Source organism: Schistocerca americana, chromosome 2 (genome assembly GCF_021461395.2).
Source record: "Schistocerca americana isolate TAMUIC-IGC-003095 chromosome 2, iqSchAmer2.1, whole genome shotgun sequence".
Lineage (NCBI taxonomy): Eukaryota > Metazoa > Arthropoda > Insecta > Orthoptera > Acrididae > Schistocerca > Schistocerca americana.
In genome coordinates, this window is record NC_060120.1 from 101786020 (window position 1) to 101804348 (window position 18329).

The 18329-nt window shown below is 43.2% G+C and overlaps 1 protein-coding gene across 1 annotated transcript in view; it reads left to right on the forward strand.

The window, feature by feature from the left end:
* LOC124593809 (cationic trypsin-like) overlaps positions 1–17865 on the forward strand; it is a 64411-nt gene extending 46546 nt beyond the window's left edge. Inside the window, exons 3-5 of the mRNA XM_047132156.1 lie at positions 7007–7175; positions 14360–14479; positions 17809–17865. Of these exons, the coding sequence (XP_046988112.1) occupies positions 7007–7175; positions 14360–14479; positions 17809–17865 (346 nt within the window). The remainder of the gene's footprint in view (positions 1–7006; positions 7176–14359; positions 14480–17808) is intronic.
* The last annotated feature ends 464 nt before the right edge of the window (positions 17866–18329 follow it).

Below are 18329 nucleotides of genomic sequence, written 5' to 3' on the forward strand. Positions count from 1 at the left end.
ATGATACTCGAGCAAAAAACATGTTCTAAAATTCTACAACAGATCGACGTCAGAGATATAGGTCTATAGTTTTGCGCATCTGATCGACGACCCTTCTTGAAGACTGGGACTACCTGTGCTCTTTTCCAATCATTTGGAATCATCCGTTCCTATAGAGACTTGCGGTAAACGGCTGTTAGAAGGGGGGCAAGTTCTTTCGCGTACTCTGTGTAGAATCGAATTGGAATCCCGTCAGGTCCAGTGTACTTTCCTCTGCTGAGTGATTCCAGTTGCTTTTCTATTCCTTGGACACTTATTTCGATGTCAACCATTTTTTCGTTTGTGCGAGGATTTAGAGAAGGAACTGCAGTGCGGTCTTCCTCTGTGAAACAGCTTTGGAAAAAGGCGTTTAGTATTTCAGCTTTACGCGTGTCATCCTCTGTTTCAATGCCATCATCATCCCGGAGTGTCTGGATATGCTGTTTCGAGCCACTTACTGATTTAACGTAAGACCAGAACTTCCTAGGATTTTCTGTCAAGTCGGTACATAGAATTTTACGTTCGAATTCACTGAACGCTTCACGCATAGCCCTCCTTACGCTAACTTTGACATCGTTTAGCTTCTGTTTGTCTGAGAGGTTTTGGCTGCGTTTAAACTTAGAGTGAAGCTCTCTTCGCTTTCGCAATAGTTTCCTATCTTTGTTGTTGTACCACGGTGGGTTTTTTCCGTCCCTCGCAGTTTTACTCGGCACGTACCTGTCTAAAACGTATTTTACGATTGCCTTGAACTTTTTGCATAAACACTCAACATTGTCAGTGTCGGAACACAAATTTTCGTTTTGATCTGTTAGGTAGTCTGAAATCTGCATTCTATTACTCTTGCTAAACAGATAAACCTTCCTCCCTTTTTTTATATTCCTACTAACTTCCATATTCAGGGATGCTGCAACGGCCTTATGATCACTGATTCCCTGTTCTGTACATACAGAGTCGAAAAGTTCGGGTCTGTTTGTTATCAATAGGTCCAAGATGTTATCTCCACGAGTTGGTTCTCAGTTTAATTGCTCGAGGTAATTTTCGGATAGAGCACTCAGTATAATGTCACTCGATGCTCTGTCCCTACCACCCGTCCTAAACATCTGAGTGTCCCAGTCTATATCTGGTAAACTGAAATCTCCACCTAAGACTATAACATGCTGAGAAAATTTATGTGAAATGTATTCCAAATTTTCTCTCAGTTGTTCCGCCACTAATGCTGCTGAGTCGGGAGGTCGGTAAAAGGAGCCAATTATTAACCTAGCTCGGTTGTTGAGTGTAACCTCCACCCATAATAATTCACAGGAACTATCCACTTCTATTTCACTACAGGATAAACTACTACTAACAGCGATGAACACTCCACCACCGGTTGCATGCAATCTATCCTTTCTAAACACCGACTGTACCTTTGTAAAAATTTCGGCAGAATTTATCTCTGGCTTCAACTAGCTTTCTGTACCTGTAACGATTTCGGCTTCGGTGCTTTCTATCAGCGCTTGAAGTTCCGGTACTTTACCAACGCAGCTTCGACAGTTTACAATTACAATACCGATTGCTGCTTGGTCCCCGCATGTCATGACTTTGCCCTGCACCCGTTGAGGCTGTTGCCCTTTCTGTACTTGCCCAAGGCCATCTAACCTAAAAATCCGCCCAGCCCACGCCACACAACCCCTGCTACCCGTGTAGCCGCTTGTTGCGTGTAGTGGACTCCAGACCTATCCAGCGGAACCCGAAAGCCCACCACCCTATGGCGCAAGTTGAGGAATCTGCAGCCCACACGGTCGCAGAACCGTCTCAGCCTCTGATTCAGACCCTCCACTCGGCTCTGTACCAAAGGTCCGCAGTTAGTCCTGTCGACGATGCTGCAGATGGTGAGCTCTGCTTTCATCCCGCTAGCGAGACTGGCAGTCTTCACCAAATCAGATAGCCGCCGGAAGCCAGAGAGGATTTCCTCGGACCCATAGCGACACACATCATTGGTGCCGACAGGAGCGACCACCTGCAGATGGGTGCACCCCGTACCCTTCATGGCATCCGGAAGGACCCTTTCCACATCTGGAATGACTCCCCCCGGTATACACACGGAGTGCACATTGGTTTTCTTCCCCTCTCTTGCTGCCATATCCCTAAGGGGCCCCATTACGCGCCTGACATTGGAGCTCCCTGCTCCAGCTCCAGCTGCAGCTCCAGCTCCAGCTCCAGCTCCTTCTCCAGCCCACTCCGCCACTAACGTCAATGGATCGGACGAGAGGATCCAGTTGCATGGCCTGCTCATTTACGGGATCTCGACCCGTACGAATCCTGGTTATGGGACCATCTCTAAACTGTCGTGTATGCAGAGCCCATTCCAGATGCGGAGACACTGTAGCAGCGTATTCATGCTTCCTTTGACACGGATCGGATGATGCCTGGCCTACGTGAACGTGTAAGACGGTTCAAATGGTTCAAATGGCTCTAAGCACTATGGGAATTAACATCTGAGGTCATCAGTCCCCTAGACTCAGAACTACTTAAACCTAACCAACCTAAGGATATCACACACACGCATGCCCGAAAAGGATTCGAACCTGCGACCGTAGCAGCAGCGTGGTTCCGGACTGAAGTGCCTAGAACCGCTCGGCCACAGCGGCCGGAGTGTAAGACGGAACATTCTACAGCGCCTACACGTATCCGTTGAGGCACATGGAATCAATTTTCTGCACATTCTTTAACTGTGGCTGCATGGCGCAACACCTATTAGGGTGCAGTCTCTGTAACAATATATGACTGAATCTAGCACGGAAACCATGCATTTCCGGCCATAAGTTCATTAAACCTTTTTTGTTCCGGAACCTCTCTTCGATCGATCCCTAGAGTTTGTAGACGGTGGAATTTCCCCCTCCCCCCCCCCCCTTCCCTCCAATTTTTCAATAGTAGAAAACGAGCTGTCCTTCATGGAGTTTTTTAGACAACTCCATCAATGCTGTCTGAAAAGGATCCATTAACATAGAGGAAAACTCGAATAGAAAACTGACAAACGCAGTGCAGGCAGTCTTTTCAGTGGATTTGTTGCGTCTTCGACCGTGCGGAACAGCGGCGGAATCAGTGACCCCTGGGTGTGTGCCTCTCTAGTTACAGGAATGTTTCCACTCCTCGACGCCATTACCTAATTACCTAATTAAATTTGTTCAAAATTGAGTGAAATAACTTGTCTAAAATTATTATGGATTTTGGTGAAGTCGTGGGAGGAAGTAAGTGTAGCTTTTGTGAGAGCCTCCCGGTATCTGAACTTTTTAATAATTTTCGTTTTGTGATCTTTCAAAATTTCTCACTTCTGGTCAAAAAGGTAAAGAACTATGAAACAGTTTTCTTAACTTGGCATTCTTTAAATTGTTTATGAAAGTGTGTTTAGTTTGCTTTACTACAGTGGTCAAGATTAATGGCCCTCTCCATTGAAAGATTCCGAAATGCAGAAAGTTACTTTATTATAAAAAGTTCTAACTACACTTGATATTTATGTTGAGTTGTGTGCTCATTGTGTTTTAATAAGTGTAATATCAGTTTATGTGTACCCACTCACCGTTTTATACTCACTGAAGGTAAAGTGGCTAGGAATTTCATTATCCATTAGAACAGTTACCTCTTTTCTTTAAAGAATAGTGAGAATATGCTTGCAAGTGAACTATATTTAAATTCATGCTATGTAGAAAGGTTTTTGTCGATTTGAAGCAATTCATACCCAATTCCTAATTCAGTATCGACTTGCAGTAATAGTGTTAATGAAGTTACTCAGTTTGACAAAGTGTTAATATAGAAAAGTGCATCAGTGTTTGTTGTGTTGGTGAGAATAGGTTTGTTATTTACTAAGACTGTCGGTACTCACTTTACCACTATAACGTTTGTTGGTGCTTGTATCTGCGTTCATTGCATTTTCGTAACAGAAAAGTATAGGCTGAGTCTTTCCATTAAAGTTGCTTATATCTTAATCTTTGAAAAGAGATGTTAATCATTCTCATGTCTAATTAGGCTGGCGAGCGTTTTTCTTCATTCTTTGAACAGTATGGACAGGTAAAATATTGTTTGTTACTGTTTAAATATTTACGTAATTCTGACTTTCACTCCGATAAACCACCTACGTTAGGTAAATCGCAGTCAACCCAACAAAATTCCTTTCAGAGGATAACACTGCACTGTTGCTATACACCATAACTGGTCACCAATATAGTTTCAGAACGTAAATAAAGAGCAGTGGTAGTGTTATGCCCTGCACAGACATTCAGGTGATCCTGCCTGTCATGTTACAGCCTACTACAAGCAAACTCCTTGTAGTTATACACTGACACGAAAGGGATCACAACACCAACAAGAAGTTTTGTGAATACAAACTAAATTTGGTAGGCGCGTTTCTACCCCTGAAAGATGCTTGATTCAAATTTCGCACCAGTCACAAAAGAGTAGCGGTAGTAGCGAGACTATGTGGATGCAAATCAGGTTTGCTTTAAATACACGCTGTAACGGTCTTGAGTGTTAGTTACGCTTTGGATTGCACGTGTTGAGTTGATTTACTCAAAAATGCCTTTAAGGCGATAAAGATGCCATTATCAACAATTCTCTGAGCTTGAACGAGGTCACGTAATTGGGTACGAGAAACTGACCTCTCCTTCTGCGATACTGCAAAAGCACTAGGCAGGAATCTAGCCACTGTACATGATTTCTGGCAGTGGTGGTCATGGGAATCTACTATCACAAGAAGACCGGCCTCTGAACAGCCACTTGGTGTTACAGAGAGCGAAGAGCACTGTGGTCAGCGTATGGCTGTGGAACATCGCACTTCATCTGCAGTGGCTATCTGAGCAGCAGTGGCACCATAGTGAGACGACGAACTGTTACAAATCGGTTAGTTCACGGACACCTCCAAACCAGACGCTGTGTAGTTTACATTGCACTGATCCCAAACCACCGCCATATGAGACTTCAGTGATGTGAAGCAAGAGCTCATTGGAAGGCAAAGCGGAAATCTATTGCGTTTTCTGACGAAAGGTATGGCCGTATGGTGGGTACAAGGGAGCCTGTTGAGGGCCTGCAACCAACCTACCTGCGTGCTAGACACACTGGATCTACACATGGAGCTATGGTATGGGGTGTGATTTCGTATGACAGATGGAGTACTCTAGTGGTTATTCAGCGCTACACAACTGCAAATTCATACGTCAGTCTGGTGATTCGATATCCTATGCTGCCATTCGTGAACAGCATTCCAGGAGGAGTTTTCCAACTGGATGATTGTCGCCCACATACCGCTGTTGTGGCTAGATAAAGGAAACAAAAGAAAAATTCGGAGTAGGTAAGAAGTAAAAACTTTGAGGTTCGCCGATGACATTGTAATTCTGTCAGAGACAGCAAAGGACTTGGAAGAGCAGTTGAACGGAATGGACAGTGTCTTGAAAGGAGGATATAAGATGAACATCAACAAAAGCAAAACGAGGATAATGGAATGTAGTCAAATTAAATCGGGTGATGCTGAGGGAATTAGATTAGGAAATGAGACACTTAAAGTAGTAAAGGAGTTTTGCTATTTAGGGAGTAAAATAACTGATGATGATCGAAGTGGAGAGGATATAAAATGTAGACTGGCAATGGCAAGGAAATCGTTTCTGAAGAAGAGAAATTTGTTAACATCGAGTATAGATTTAAGTGTCAGGAAGTCGTTTCTGAATGTATTTGTATGGAGTGTAGCCATGTATGGAAGTGAAACATGGACGATAACTGGTTTGGACGAGAAGAGAATAGAAGCTTTCGAAATGTGGTGCTGCAGAAGAATGCTGAAGATAAGGTGGGTAGATCACGTAACTAATGAGAAGGTATTGAATAGGATTGGGTAGAAGAGAAGTTTGTGGCACAACTTGACTAGAAGAAGGGATCGGTTGGTAGGGCATGTTATGAGGCATCAAGGGATCACAAATTTAGCATTGGAGGGCAGCATGGAGGGTAAAAATCGTATAGGGAAACCAAGAGATGAATACACTAAGCAGATTCAGAAGGATGTAGGTTGCAGTAGGTACTGGGAGATGAAGAAGCTTGCACAGGATAGAGTAGCATGGAGAGCTGCATCAAACCAGTCTCAGGACTGAAGACCACAACAACAACAACAACCGCTGTTGTAACCCAACATGCTGTATACAGTGTCGACATGTTGCCTTGGCCTGCTCGATCACCAGATCTGTCTCCGGTCTACCACATATCGGACATCATCGGACGACAACTAAAGTGTCGTTAGCAAACAGTATTAACCGTCCCTATAGTGACCGACCAAGTGCAACAGGTATGTAACTCCATCCCACGAACTCGGATCCGACTCGTCCACAACACAATGCATACACGTTCGCATGCTTGCATTCAACGTTCTGTCTGTTACACGGGTTATTAATGTACCTGCATATCACTTTTGCAAGGTCTTATCTCCAATTCCTTGCCCCAATGATAACACCGGTTCCCGTCAGATCACCGAAGTTAGGCGCGGTCGGGCTGGGCTAGCACTTGGATGGGTGACCATCCGGTCTGCCGAGCGCTGTTGGCAAGCGCTTGTGAGGCAAACTGAGGACCTTCTTGATTGAGAAGTAGCGGCTCCGGTCTTGTAAGCTAACATACTGCCAGAAGACCTGTTCGCTGATCACATGCTCCTCCATATCCGCATCCAGTGATGCTGTGGGCTGAAGATGACAGGGCGACCGGTCGGTACCGTTGAGCCTGGCCTGTTCGGACGGAGTTTAGTTTTAAGAGCTTATCTGGGGCTTACGTTACCTTGTGATCTTGCAATGTTCATCACTTAAATGTGTTACCTAGACAAATGTATTCCAGAAGTTTCATTAGTTCACTTCTTTTTTAAAATTTTGATTTTACAGCTTTTTTCCGACACTGTATGTTGCAACACGACGTAAATGTTGATTGGAAGTAGATTCTTAACACTTTGGCCAGCGGACGACTGGACTAGGCTTGCGAATGTTCACAGGGGGCCGAAGCTGCTGTTTGAGATGAAAGTGTCTCTGTTGGACATCGAAGATTGCTCTGATAAGACGGAGAGAGATCTGGACGCTACTGCGAATCTCTGCACGTACGCGGAGAATGTGGTCGGCTGCATGGGCGACTCTGGTTCGCCTCTCATGTGCCGCGGCTTTCAGGTGAGCCATTAGTGAATCACTGTAACGCACGTTCGAGATCGGGAAGCTGTTACGGAAATCTAATGGTTTCGCTCGCTAGTGGGTGTGCATATACACTGCCCGGCTAAAGAAAGTGAAGCACCTAGAAGACATTGCGGCGGCGCGGTTCCTTCCGTCCCTTTACGACGGACCTGCACCTACCCGTGAACATTGTCTCAGCAGATCATCAGTAGGGAAGCCGAGTGAAACCTACTGTACTTCGACGTCAACCAGGCTGCAATTAAAGTCACTAATCTACGTTTCGGGAGAAAGTTTTCATATGAAATGAAAGGTTGGAAATTTTGTCCTCAGTTAATATATTCTGAATCTTACATTAACAACTATCACTGCCAAGCCCGTGCTAGTCTTAACACAGTCACTGACAATCCCTTTCACTCACGTTAGCAGTTTTATGGTGTTTCATTTCCCGAAAACGTGATAGCTGCAAAAATACTGATTGTTTTTGATTGACAATGGTCGCCAAATATTAAGTCTGTCGGTACCAAATGCAGTCACAGTTTTTAGCCACCGACCTGCTCAATACGCCACGCGGAATATATGTCTTATCTCGTCACAAAATTCAGTTAAAAATTCCGAAATTTCTACACACACATCGGCATAATTATGCCGTCACTTTCCAACACTTTTGATGTATGAAACACTGCTAGATCCGGCAACTTATTATTTCCATCGGAACTACTACTGCACACGTCCGATCTCTTTCATGGCTAGGCTTCGACTCCTCTCTAGAATACTCTAAGTCTTCTCTGCCAGCCGAGAAAAGCGCGCGAAGAATATTGCTTTACCATTGGTCAGTTTACTCAACAGCCAATAGCTGAACAACATTCTCCCGCGTCAGTCCGCGCTTTTCATCAATAACCAATGGCCAAACCGTAAATCTAATGCCTGCACTTTTTACCGACGTAATTATCTAATATGCTGGAGTTTTGCTGATGCATAAAATTATTTACTATTGTTATTTATACCTGAATTTACTTTCCCTTTACCATAAACTTACTTTACAAATCTATTCTACAAAGATCCCCTTTGTCCATATCCATACACTACACCCTACTACATAAATCGTTAAACAATTATCTTCATATTGACCTTAAACCACACTCACGCATCATTCATACTGCTAAAACACATTTATAACATTCTACATACAAAAAAGCATAGTAACACTTTATGAAAATACTAGAACAGTTTATGAAAAACATTCTATTACTTTAGTGCACTGTAGTGGGCACAATCGAAACTAAAATCACAGTACTCCTATTCAATATTGTCCTCTATCGGCTGATACATAAACTACGTGCGCGTCCAGTCTCGCGTCACCATCTGTCACTATCCAGCTCTGAGACACATCTCCCACTTAACCGCCTCCAAGGCAGGATCGGTATACGGCGCTACGCCTCAACATGGCCGTATGTCGGCGTATCTCCGTAGACGTACTCATCAGCGGCGGGCACACAAATTCTTGTACGTGAAAATGCCTAAGACGAGGTAAGACGTGCATCTGAGTGCATTACTGTTCGTGTTCAGCCTTATTACCACGCCTGGTGGGGTATACAAGGTATTCGGAAATTCCAATTACAAATTTCTGTAATTTGTAGAGGGGAGTGAGTAGATAATATTTTGAATAGGAACCCATGTTCCGTTCTACGACGGTTTCATTTCAGATGCTTAAGTCATCCACTTCTCCTTGATGAATTGAATTAGGTGTGACACAGTGCAGTTACTAGTGTAAGTAGGCTGTTTAGGTTTTTTTATTTGTAACGCCACCTCTGTATGAAAATCACTGGCTGTGCTGCGTGCAGTCTGTGGCTGCTTTGCATTGTCTGTGGCTGCTTTGCATTGTTGTAATACTCGCCATTGTAGTGTTAGGCAGCTGGCTGTGAACAGCGCGTAGCGTTGTGCAGTTGGAGGTGAGCCGCCAGCAGTGGTGGGTGTGGGGAGAGAGATGGCGGAGATTTGTAATTTGTCATGAACTGCTATATTTATATATGATGATATCAAGGTAAATACATTGTTTGTTCTCTATTAATATCTTTCATTTGCTAACTATCCCTATCAGTAGTTAGTGCCTTCCATAGTTTGAATCTTTTATTTAGCTGGCAGTAGTGGCGCTCGCTGTATTGCAGTAGCTTGAGCAGCGAAGATTTTTGTGAGGTAAGTGATTTGTGAAAGGTATAGTTTAATGTTAGTCAGGGCCATTCTTTTGTAGGGAATTTTGAAAGTCAGATTGCGTTGCGCTAACAAAATATTGTGTGTCAGTTTAAGCACAGTCATGTATAATTGTTCAAAAAGGGGACGTTTCACTAGGGAACAATTCGAAAAGAAACATAGCGAAACATCCATTTAACATTGAAGCTCACCTTTTTGTATTAACACTTAAACATTACGTGTTTACATTTTTCCAAGACATAGGAAAAACCAGCGTACTCTATGTAGAAAAGAGTACTGATGCACTGCGTCTGCAGCTCGATGTGGTGACCATGAACGTTGTTACAGACATTGTACTTACGACGCAATCTCTCAGTTCCATCTGTTGACTCTTCAGTTTCTAGTACAGCGGCCAGAAATCGTGGCACCAGATCTTCCTTCTGCCTCTACAGGAGTCTCGTAAATTACCTGCATACGATCCCACAACAAGTAGACCATAGGAGTTAAATCCAGAGATCTTGGCGGTCACGCAGTTGGACCGCTTCGACCTGTCAGTCTTTCCCCATAGCGTCCGTTGCGATGTTTCCCAACCGCACGTGAAAAGTAAGGTGATACACTATCATGGAAACCACATTTTCTGACTGACATTCAGTGGCACAGCTTCCAAGAACGAGTCCACGACGTTTTGTAGGAAGCTCAAGCACGCAGGACCAGTTAGCTTGAGGGGAAGAAGGTATGGCCGCTTCACGTGGCCGTAAAGAATACCTGCCCACACATCAATACCAAACTGGTGCTGAAATCTTTGAACATGCATGACACGAAGGTTTTTGTCTGCCCAGACGTGGCTCTTCCATCAATTCAGAACACAGTCCCTAGTGAACTTGCATTCATCTGTACACAGAACTCCACGCAGCTTGAAGGAACCAAGTGCAGTAGGTAAAGCGTTTGTATATTGGTGCGTTTACAGATAACTTTTTACGTTTTTCTTGAATAACTCGAAATCTGTGGCCTCCAGCTAAAACGTATCCCAACAAATATTTAACCACATTAAATTTCCTACAAAAAGTTCCCGTTCACTTTTTCTGTGGAGCTACAGCTCTGCACATAGTGAGTGAAAGAATGAGAAAATCTCTTGCATGACTTTTGAAGATAGTCTGGACATTGAGGGTTGCATAAAACTACATCGGTAGGGGCAGGTGACTCACCCTGTACATATAGGGGTAATGCAGCTTGGACGGGCCACACAAAATGTATCCAGAACGACGAAATAATCCTGGTGCGGCTATTGCTGGGTTACTACTGTTGGATGCGGCACATTTTCTCACATATCGAGGTCCTCATAGTTTTTAACGTTTATAGGTACAGAATTTTGGTTATGTTTTCGTTTAAACTGAACGTTATAATTTGTACCGTGGCACAAGGAAGAAACTTCAAATCGGACTTCAGTAACATAACTTGTGTTGAACTTGATCATATACACTGTCTTATCAGAAGTATCCAGAGAACTGTTAGTTGACATTAATATGGGGTGTGTCCACTCTCAGCCTACATGAGAATTTGAATACTGATGGGAACACTCCACGTGGCACGACGAGGCAGGTTGAATGTGGAGTGGAATGAACCAAACGACTGTTCTGCAAACATGCTGCATTCCAGCAAAGGCAATACTTTCTACATCTCGGCAACTGCTTCATGATAAAGACTTTTTAATTCGGTTATAGTTCACAGAACGGTGTTTACGAAAATTGGAAAGTTCTGCTGTTCTTATACGCAAGAGTTTGTTAACGGGTGAAGCATCGATTGTAGAACATTCGTTGTATGCAGTATGGGACACTTGAAAACCCACGCTAAGCGACAGAACTGGGTAAACGCACTTCATCTGTCAACATGTGGTGCGGGCTTTTCAAGAATTGTACCACTGGTTCCACTTCTATTGACGGGATCCTAAGTAGCCATAACATTCAGATGTCCATTTTCTACCGAAAATATGAAGAGGCCAAAATTTTGTCGAAGACATTTTTGTGTTGCTAGTAGCCAAGTTTGAATAGGTGATTTTTTTGTATTATCAGACACACACACACACACACCGTCGAAGTTAGATGACGGACATCAGACCTAAAATCTCCCAATGAACCTAACAGTATTCAGGACATCAGATAAAGACTGAAAAGTCTGATACCCTCTACAATCCCTCACAGTTTGTCGGGCTACTTACCTGTTTTCAATCTCTATGGAGATGTATAATCTCCAAGTGAAACTACACTTGCGACAGTCACGTCTTTTATGTATATCTCGAGTAAGTCGTGGATGGACATTAGTAGCAAAAATTGTCTATAGAAGAATGGAATGATTGATAGAAGCTGGACTGATGGAAGATAACATTGGCTTCTGGAAAAATTTGTGGCAATACAGACTCTATGACTTATCTTAAAAGATATTTTGAAGAAAGGCAAATCTACATTGTGACATTTCTGCATCTGTACCCTGTATGATCCACTTAAGTATTACTGCATAAAGTTTGTTGTAGTAGGTTAGGTACCGCCTGATGTACGATGCTTCACTTTAATTATGGGACTGTTGTTTATATTACTGGAATATTATTGCACGATAAGTATGATTTATGTATTTGTGATGTTGTGTGGACTTCTCTTTTATTTTGTGCACTGTAACTTTCACTATCCCTATTTCGCACGTCTTCCGTCTGTCAAAGATGTTTGGTAAACATATTCTGTCCTTTGCTTTGTTAATGATATAAATTTGCTTGTTATGTTGGCTATGTCTTACAAATGCACTATCATTGATGTTACCCTGAAAATGTGGAACTTTCCCACTTTTACGTTCATTCCTTTCTCCTGTGGTAAACTGTATATTTCACTTCAAACATTGTGAGATACCTTCGTTAGTATTTCAAGAACGGATTACGATCGTTGACTGGATGCTTTCATCTTGAGAAACTTGATGCTGTATCAACTTAAAGGAAAATGAGATTTGATCTTAACTGAACTGTTTTACCTTGTAAGTATACATATTTGATTTTGCACCCAAGTTTTTGTTGAGTTATATCATTTTCGAGCACAATGTATTTTCTCAAATGATTCCAGTTTCGATGTTGATAGACACCCAGTGATAGTGGTCTATGACCGAAACCGGTAGTTGATATATAGGCCTGATCGTTAAAAGGCATTTTATAAATTACTTTACGATTTTTGGTTCTCATCTGATAACAACTGTAGGAATGGATTGGTTTTGAAAATATGTTGTAAGATGGCTATCAACAAAAGTAAAGCAAGGGCAAGGTAATGCTGAGAGAAATATATTAGGCAATGGGTCACTAAAAGTAGTAGACTGGATTGTTCATATGTCAAACAGAAAACAGACGATGGATGGCATAAATAGGGTATAAGAAGGAGTCTAAAATGGTAAGAGAAATTCTATAAAAGAAACTGGTTCGGTATCATCACATAAAAATTCAAGAATTTGGAAGAAAAGAGTAGCAGCGAGAGGCTTAATATTGATAACAGGATACAGGCTCGCATGAACGGACGTTGCATTAATTATGCAGTTATGTAGTGGGGTTTCCGTGCAAACTTACGAGGCACTAGTCTTCAGACTAAGAAAAATGGCAACATCGGCAAAAACTACAAGAAGTTATAATGGAAGAAACACACATCTCTGAAACTCTTCTTTAGGGGTAAACTGCTATTTTTGACTTGGAGACAATGGAGTTTCCTCCAAATGTCCTGTACCTACCTTTCATATTTCGGAATATCTCATGGTTATTGCCACTCTAGTTTGCAATAGCTGATGGAGGCTCAAATTTTCTTCTGGTTTTCTAGCGCTGTTGCGAACGTGACCTTTCCCTTTCCCAGCAACTTATTGAACACTGTTTTCGTCTACGAGATGTTTACGTTATGTATAGTTTCATCACATTACCGTTTTTATGTGACATGGAGCTACAGAATCGATAGGGCACACAGAGCCCTCCCGCCTGCTACTGGCGTGCAGTTTACGCTTGAAAATAGTCAGAAGGCGATGCACGGGAAGTCACAAGAACCCGGAATTTACACCAAAAGTGTTATTGTACGCATCTGTCACTGTTTAAATATAGGTCTTAGATATTTTAAATTAGCTGTATATTCATATAACTGTATATTCATATAGCTAATTAAAATTATAATTAAAGTATTGACGTTGTTACTAGTTATAGGAAAATAATATGAAACCATATAAAAATTCCTGGTAGATTCAGACTCTGTGTTGGGCCGGGACTCGACACCAAAACCTTACCTTTCGTCGCAGGTGCTGTACCAATTTAGCTCTCCAGCACAACTCACGCCTGGTCATGTGAGCAATAATTTGCCATTACCTCCCTCCTACTTTTCACAGTTTTCCCGCATACCTTGTTTGACTGGTACGCATGGAAGAGACGATATTGAGGAGAAATGGCTTAGCCACGACGTAAGGCACGTTTGGAGGATGAACATTCACCCTGAAACGGAGAGTGTGCTGACTTTAAAATCCTTGGCAAATTAAAACTTCCTGTTGGAACGGGACTGTTACCTGGAACCTTTGCCTGTCGTGGGCAGGTGCTCTAAAGCTGGAAAATAGGGAGAGAGGTACGAGCGGAATTACGACTTTCAGCGACAATCGTGTGTCATGCATGGCGAAGCCAGTTGGATGAACGTTTGCCCTGAAAGGTAGATTCCGAGTTCGATTCCACGTCCGGCACACAGTTTTTATTTGCCAAGAAATTTCAGATGAGCACACAGTCTGCTCGTAGTGAATCTTCATCTTGCAATGGAGTGATATCATCCGCCGAACCTAGTTTTCTGACTTAGTAATCGTGAGTTGGTGCTGACCCGATATACAAGCCTTACAAGTGATTGTTAATTTTGTCTTGGACGTTACATGTGCAAGTCTGTCAACGACACGCTGCGGTGACGAGGGCAGGTGGCTGGTACCAGCCAGCTCTGACTGTGGCCTCTTTCCCCTGACAGGTGGGCGTGGTCTCATCGTGCCTGAACTGCACGACATTGAAGCCGTGCATCTACTCGCGCATCGACACGCATCTGCCTTGGTTGAAGCATGTGATGGCCTCGGCGGAGCCGCCACCGAAAGTGTGTTACTCCTGTAGTCTCTGCCTTCTTTACGCAATAAATCGTATGTTTCTATAACAACCTACCGCTTCTGCTTCTAATGATTTATGTTCCCCTGAGAAATATACGGGGGTCGGTCAAAAAGTAATGCCTCCCATTTTTTTTCTACTTAAAGAAATTAAGTTAAGTGAAAAATTTGAATTTGGCGCCATTCCTCAAACCTTCTTCTGCAATCCACTGCAGTAGTAACTTTCTGTGTCAACAGGTGGCAGCACAGCAGAAGTTTGTAAGATGGCCGACATCGATGTTCGTTTGAGACAGCGTTGTGTGATTGAATTCTTGAATGCAGAAGGTGAAACGCCCATACGCATTCGTGAAAGACTGAAGAAGGTGTATGGTGTTGTGACAGTGGATGTCAGCACTGTTAGACGATGGGTTCGTCGTTGTAAGGAAGCTGAAGGGCAAACACCGTTGACTGACGAAAAGCGGAGCGGCAGGCCGGTGAGTGCAGTGACTCCACACAACATTCAGCGAGTTGATGACATCATTCGTGGTGACCGTCGGGTGACTGCAGATGAAGTGTGTCGCATTATTTCTCTTAGTAAAGGCAGTGTGATTACGATTATTAAACAATTGGGGTACTCAAAAGTTTGTGCATGGTGGGTTCCAAGAATGTTAACCGATCAGAATAAAGAGGCAAGGAAAACAATAGCCTCCCAACACTTGCAGCGCTTCCGTTTGGAGGGAGATGAGTTTCTGAAAAAAATTGTGACCGGGGACGAAACATGGGTGCATTTTTTTGAACCCGAATCAAAGAGGCAGTCAATGGAGTGGCGTCACACAAGCTCGCCGAGGAAGAAAAAATTCAAAACTGTGCGATCGGCAGGGAAAGTTATGGCAACAGTTTTCTGGGATACAGAGGGTGTGATTCTGGTTGATTTTTTGGAGCAGGGATGCACAATAAATTCTGTTCAATACGTCACAACCCTCAACAAACTTAAAGCACGTCTTCAGCGAGTTCGCCCAACAAAATCAATGGCAGATGTTCTTCTTTTGCATGACAATGCAAGACCACACACCAGTCGTCACACCTCTGACGAGATTGTCAAAATTGGATGGGAAGTTTTGCCTCATCCCCCATACAGCCCTGACCTGGCACCATCAGACTTCCATCTGTTCGGGCCACTAAAAGAAGCTCATCGTGGGATTCATTTTGAAGATGAGGAGGCCGTCAAAACATCCGTGCGTCAATGGCTTAGGAAGCAGAGCTGTGATTTTTACCGTGCTGGGATACATGCCCTTGTTCAAAGATGGACCAAAACTGTAGAGATGGGCGGAGATTACATTGAAAAATGACAAAATGATCCTCAATGTTGTGGTTTTCAACCTATGTAATTGCATTTAAATTTCCTGACAATTAAACGTAGAAAAAAAAATAGGAGGCATTACTTTTTGACTGACCCTCGTATATTTTCAAATCGAAGGTCACACACATTTGCAGACAGAATCCCCGCAACACCATTTTTTATGTTGATGGCTCAACATAAAAGTTTTGTCTCAAATACAGATAGTGTTGAGGATCAGTGGACAAAGTTCAAAACCATCGTACAATATGCGTTAGATGAGTATGTGCCCAGCAAGATAGTAAGAGATGGAAAAGAGCCACCGTGGTACAACAACCGAGTTAGAAAACTGCTGCGGAAGCAAAGGGAAATTCACAGCAAACATAAACATAGCCATAGCCTTGCAAACAAACAAAAATTACGCGAAGCGCAATGTAGTGTTAGGAGGGCTATGCGAGAGGCGTTCAATGAATTCGAATGTAAAGTTCTATGTACTGACTTGGCAGAAAATCGTAAGAAATTTTGGTCTTATGTCAAAGCGGTAGGTGGATCAAAACAAAATGTCCAGACACTGTGAGACCAAAATGGTACTGTAACAGAGGACGACAGACTAAAGGCCGAAATACTAAACTCTTTTTCCAAAGCTGTTTCACAGAGGAAGGCTGCACTGTAGTTCCTTCTCTAGATTGTCGCACAGATGACAAAATGGTAGAGATCAAAATAGATGACAGAGGGTTAGAGAAACAATTAAAATCGCTCAAAAGAGGAACGGCCGCTGGACCTGATGGGATACCAGTTCGATTTTACACAGAGGAACTTGCCCCCCTTCTTGGAGCGGTGTACCGTAGGTCTCTAGAAGAGCGTGGCGTTCCAAAGGATTGGGAAAGGGCACAGGTCATCCCCGCTTTCAAGAAGGGACGTCGTACAGATATGCAGAACTTTAGACCTATATCTCTAACGTCGATCAGTTGTAGAATTTTGGAACACGTATGTTCGAGTATAATGACTTTTCTGGAGACTAGAAATCTACTCTGTAGGAATCAGCATGGGTTTCGTAAAAGACGATCGTGTGAAACCCAGCTCGCGCTATTAGTCCACGAGACTCAGAGGGCCATAGACACGGGTTCCAAGGTAGATGCCGTGGGTCTTGACTTCTGCAAGGTGTTCGATACAGTTACCCACAGTCGTTTAATGAACAAAGTAAGACCATATGGACTATCAGACCAGTTGTGTGATTGGATTGAAGAGTTCCTAGATAACAGAACGCAGTATGTCATTCTCAATGGAGAGAAGTCTTCCGAAGTAAGAGTCATTTCAGGTGTGCCGCAGGGAAGTGTCGTAGGACCGTTGCTATTCACAATATACATAAATGACCTTGTGGATGACATCGGAAGTTCACTGAGGCTTTTTGCGGACGATGCTGTGTAATATCGAGAGGTTGTAACAATGTAAAATTGTACTGAAATGCAGGAGGATCTGCAGCGAATTGACGCATGGTGCAGGGAATGGCAATTGAATCTCAATGTAGACAAGTGTAATGTGCTGTGACTACGCAGAAAGAAAGGTCCCTTATCATTTAGCTACAATATAGCGGGTCAGAAACTGGAAGCAGTTAATTCCATAAATTATCTGGGAGTACGCATTAGGAGTGATTTAAATGGTACGGGCTTTTGTTGAAGTTTCGAGAACATACCTTCACCGAGGAGTCAAGCAGTATATTGCTCCCTCCTACGTATAACTCGCGAAGAGACCATGAGGATAAAATCAGAGAGATTAGAGCCCACACAGAGGCATACCGACAATCCATCTTTCCACGAACAATACGAGACTGAAATAGAAGGGAGAACTGATAGGGGTACTCAAGGTACCCTCCGCCACACACTGCCTTGCGGAGTGTGGATGTAGATGTAGATGTAGAAGAGAACCTTTTGTAATCATTGCACGTAATTTTTCGAGTACCATCTTACTCAAACTATTCACAGTACTTTTGTAATTGGCGCTTTACAGATAACCAACGAATATGGATGTAATGTTAATGGAAAAAATACGAGGGGTGATCTGTAGCTATGGCAACAAACTTTTTCCTCAACCAGTTCTGGTTGAAAAAGAAAATGCGGAATTTGTTGTGGGAAATCGTGGAATATTCCTGCTTCTGACCCTATAGTTCCATTACATTACGGTAGGTGGCGGTGCTATACGTAACCACCAAAATGGCGTCTGTAACAGAGGTGCCTTCCAAGCAGAGGGCTGTCACTGATTTTCTTTTTGCCGAAAACCAGAGCATCGCTGATGTTCACATCGTTTGCGGAGTGTCTACGGATAGCTAGAGGAAAATAAAAGCATGGTGACTCGTTGCCCTATGCGCCTGTTATCACCGCAACAAAGTCGCACAAGCCTGTCCTACGTGCCAGCCGGCTGACAAGGCAGTGTTTCCTGCAATGTTGTAACGTGCGGACATTCTCATTCGAGGTGATCGACGGATCACAACCAAACACCTACCTGCACAGCTGGACCCCTCTGCTTATAGT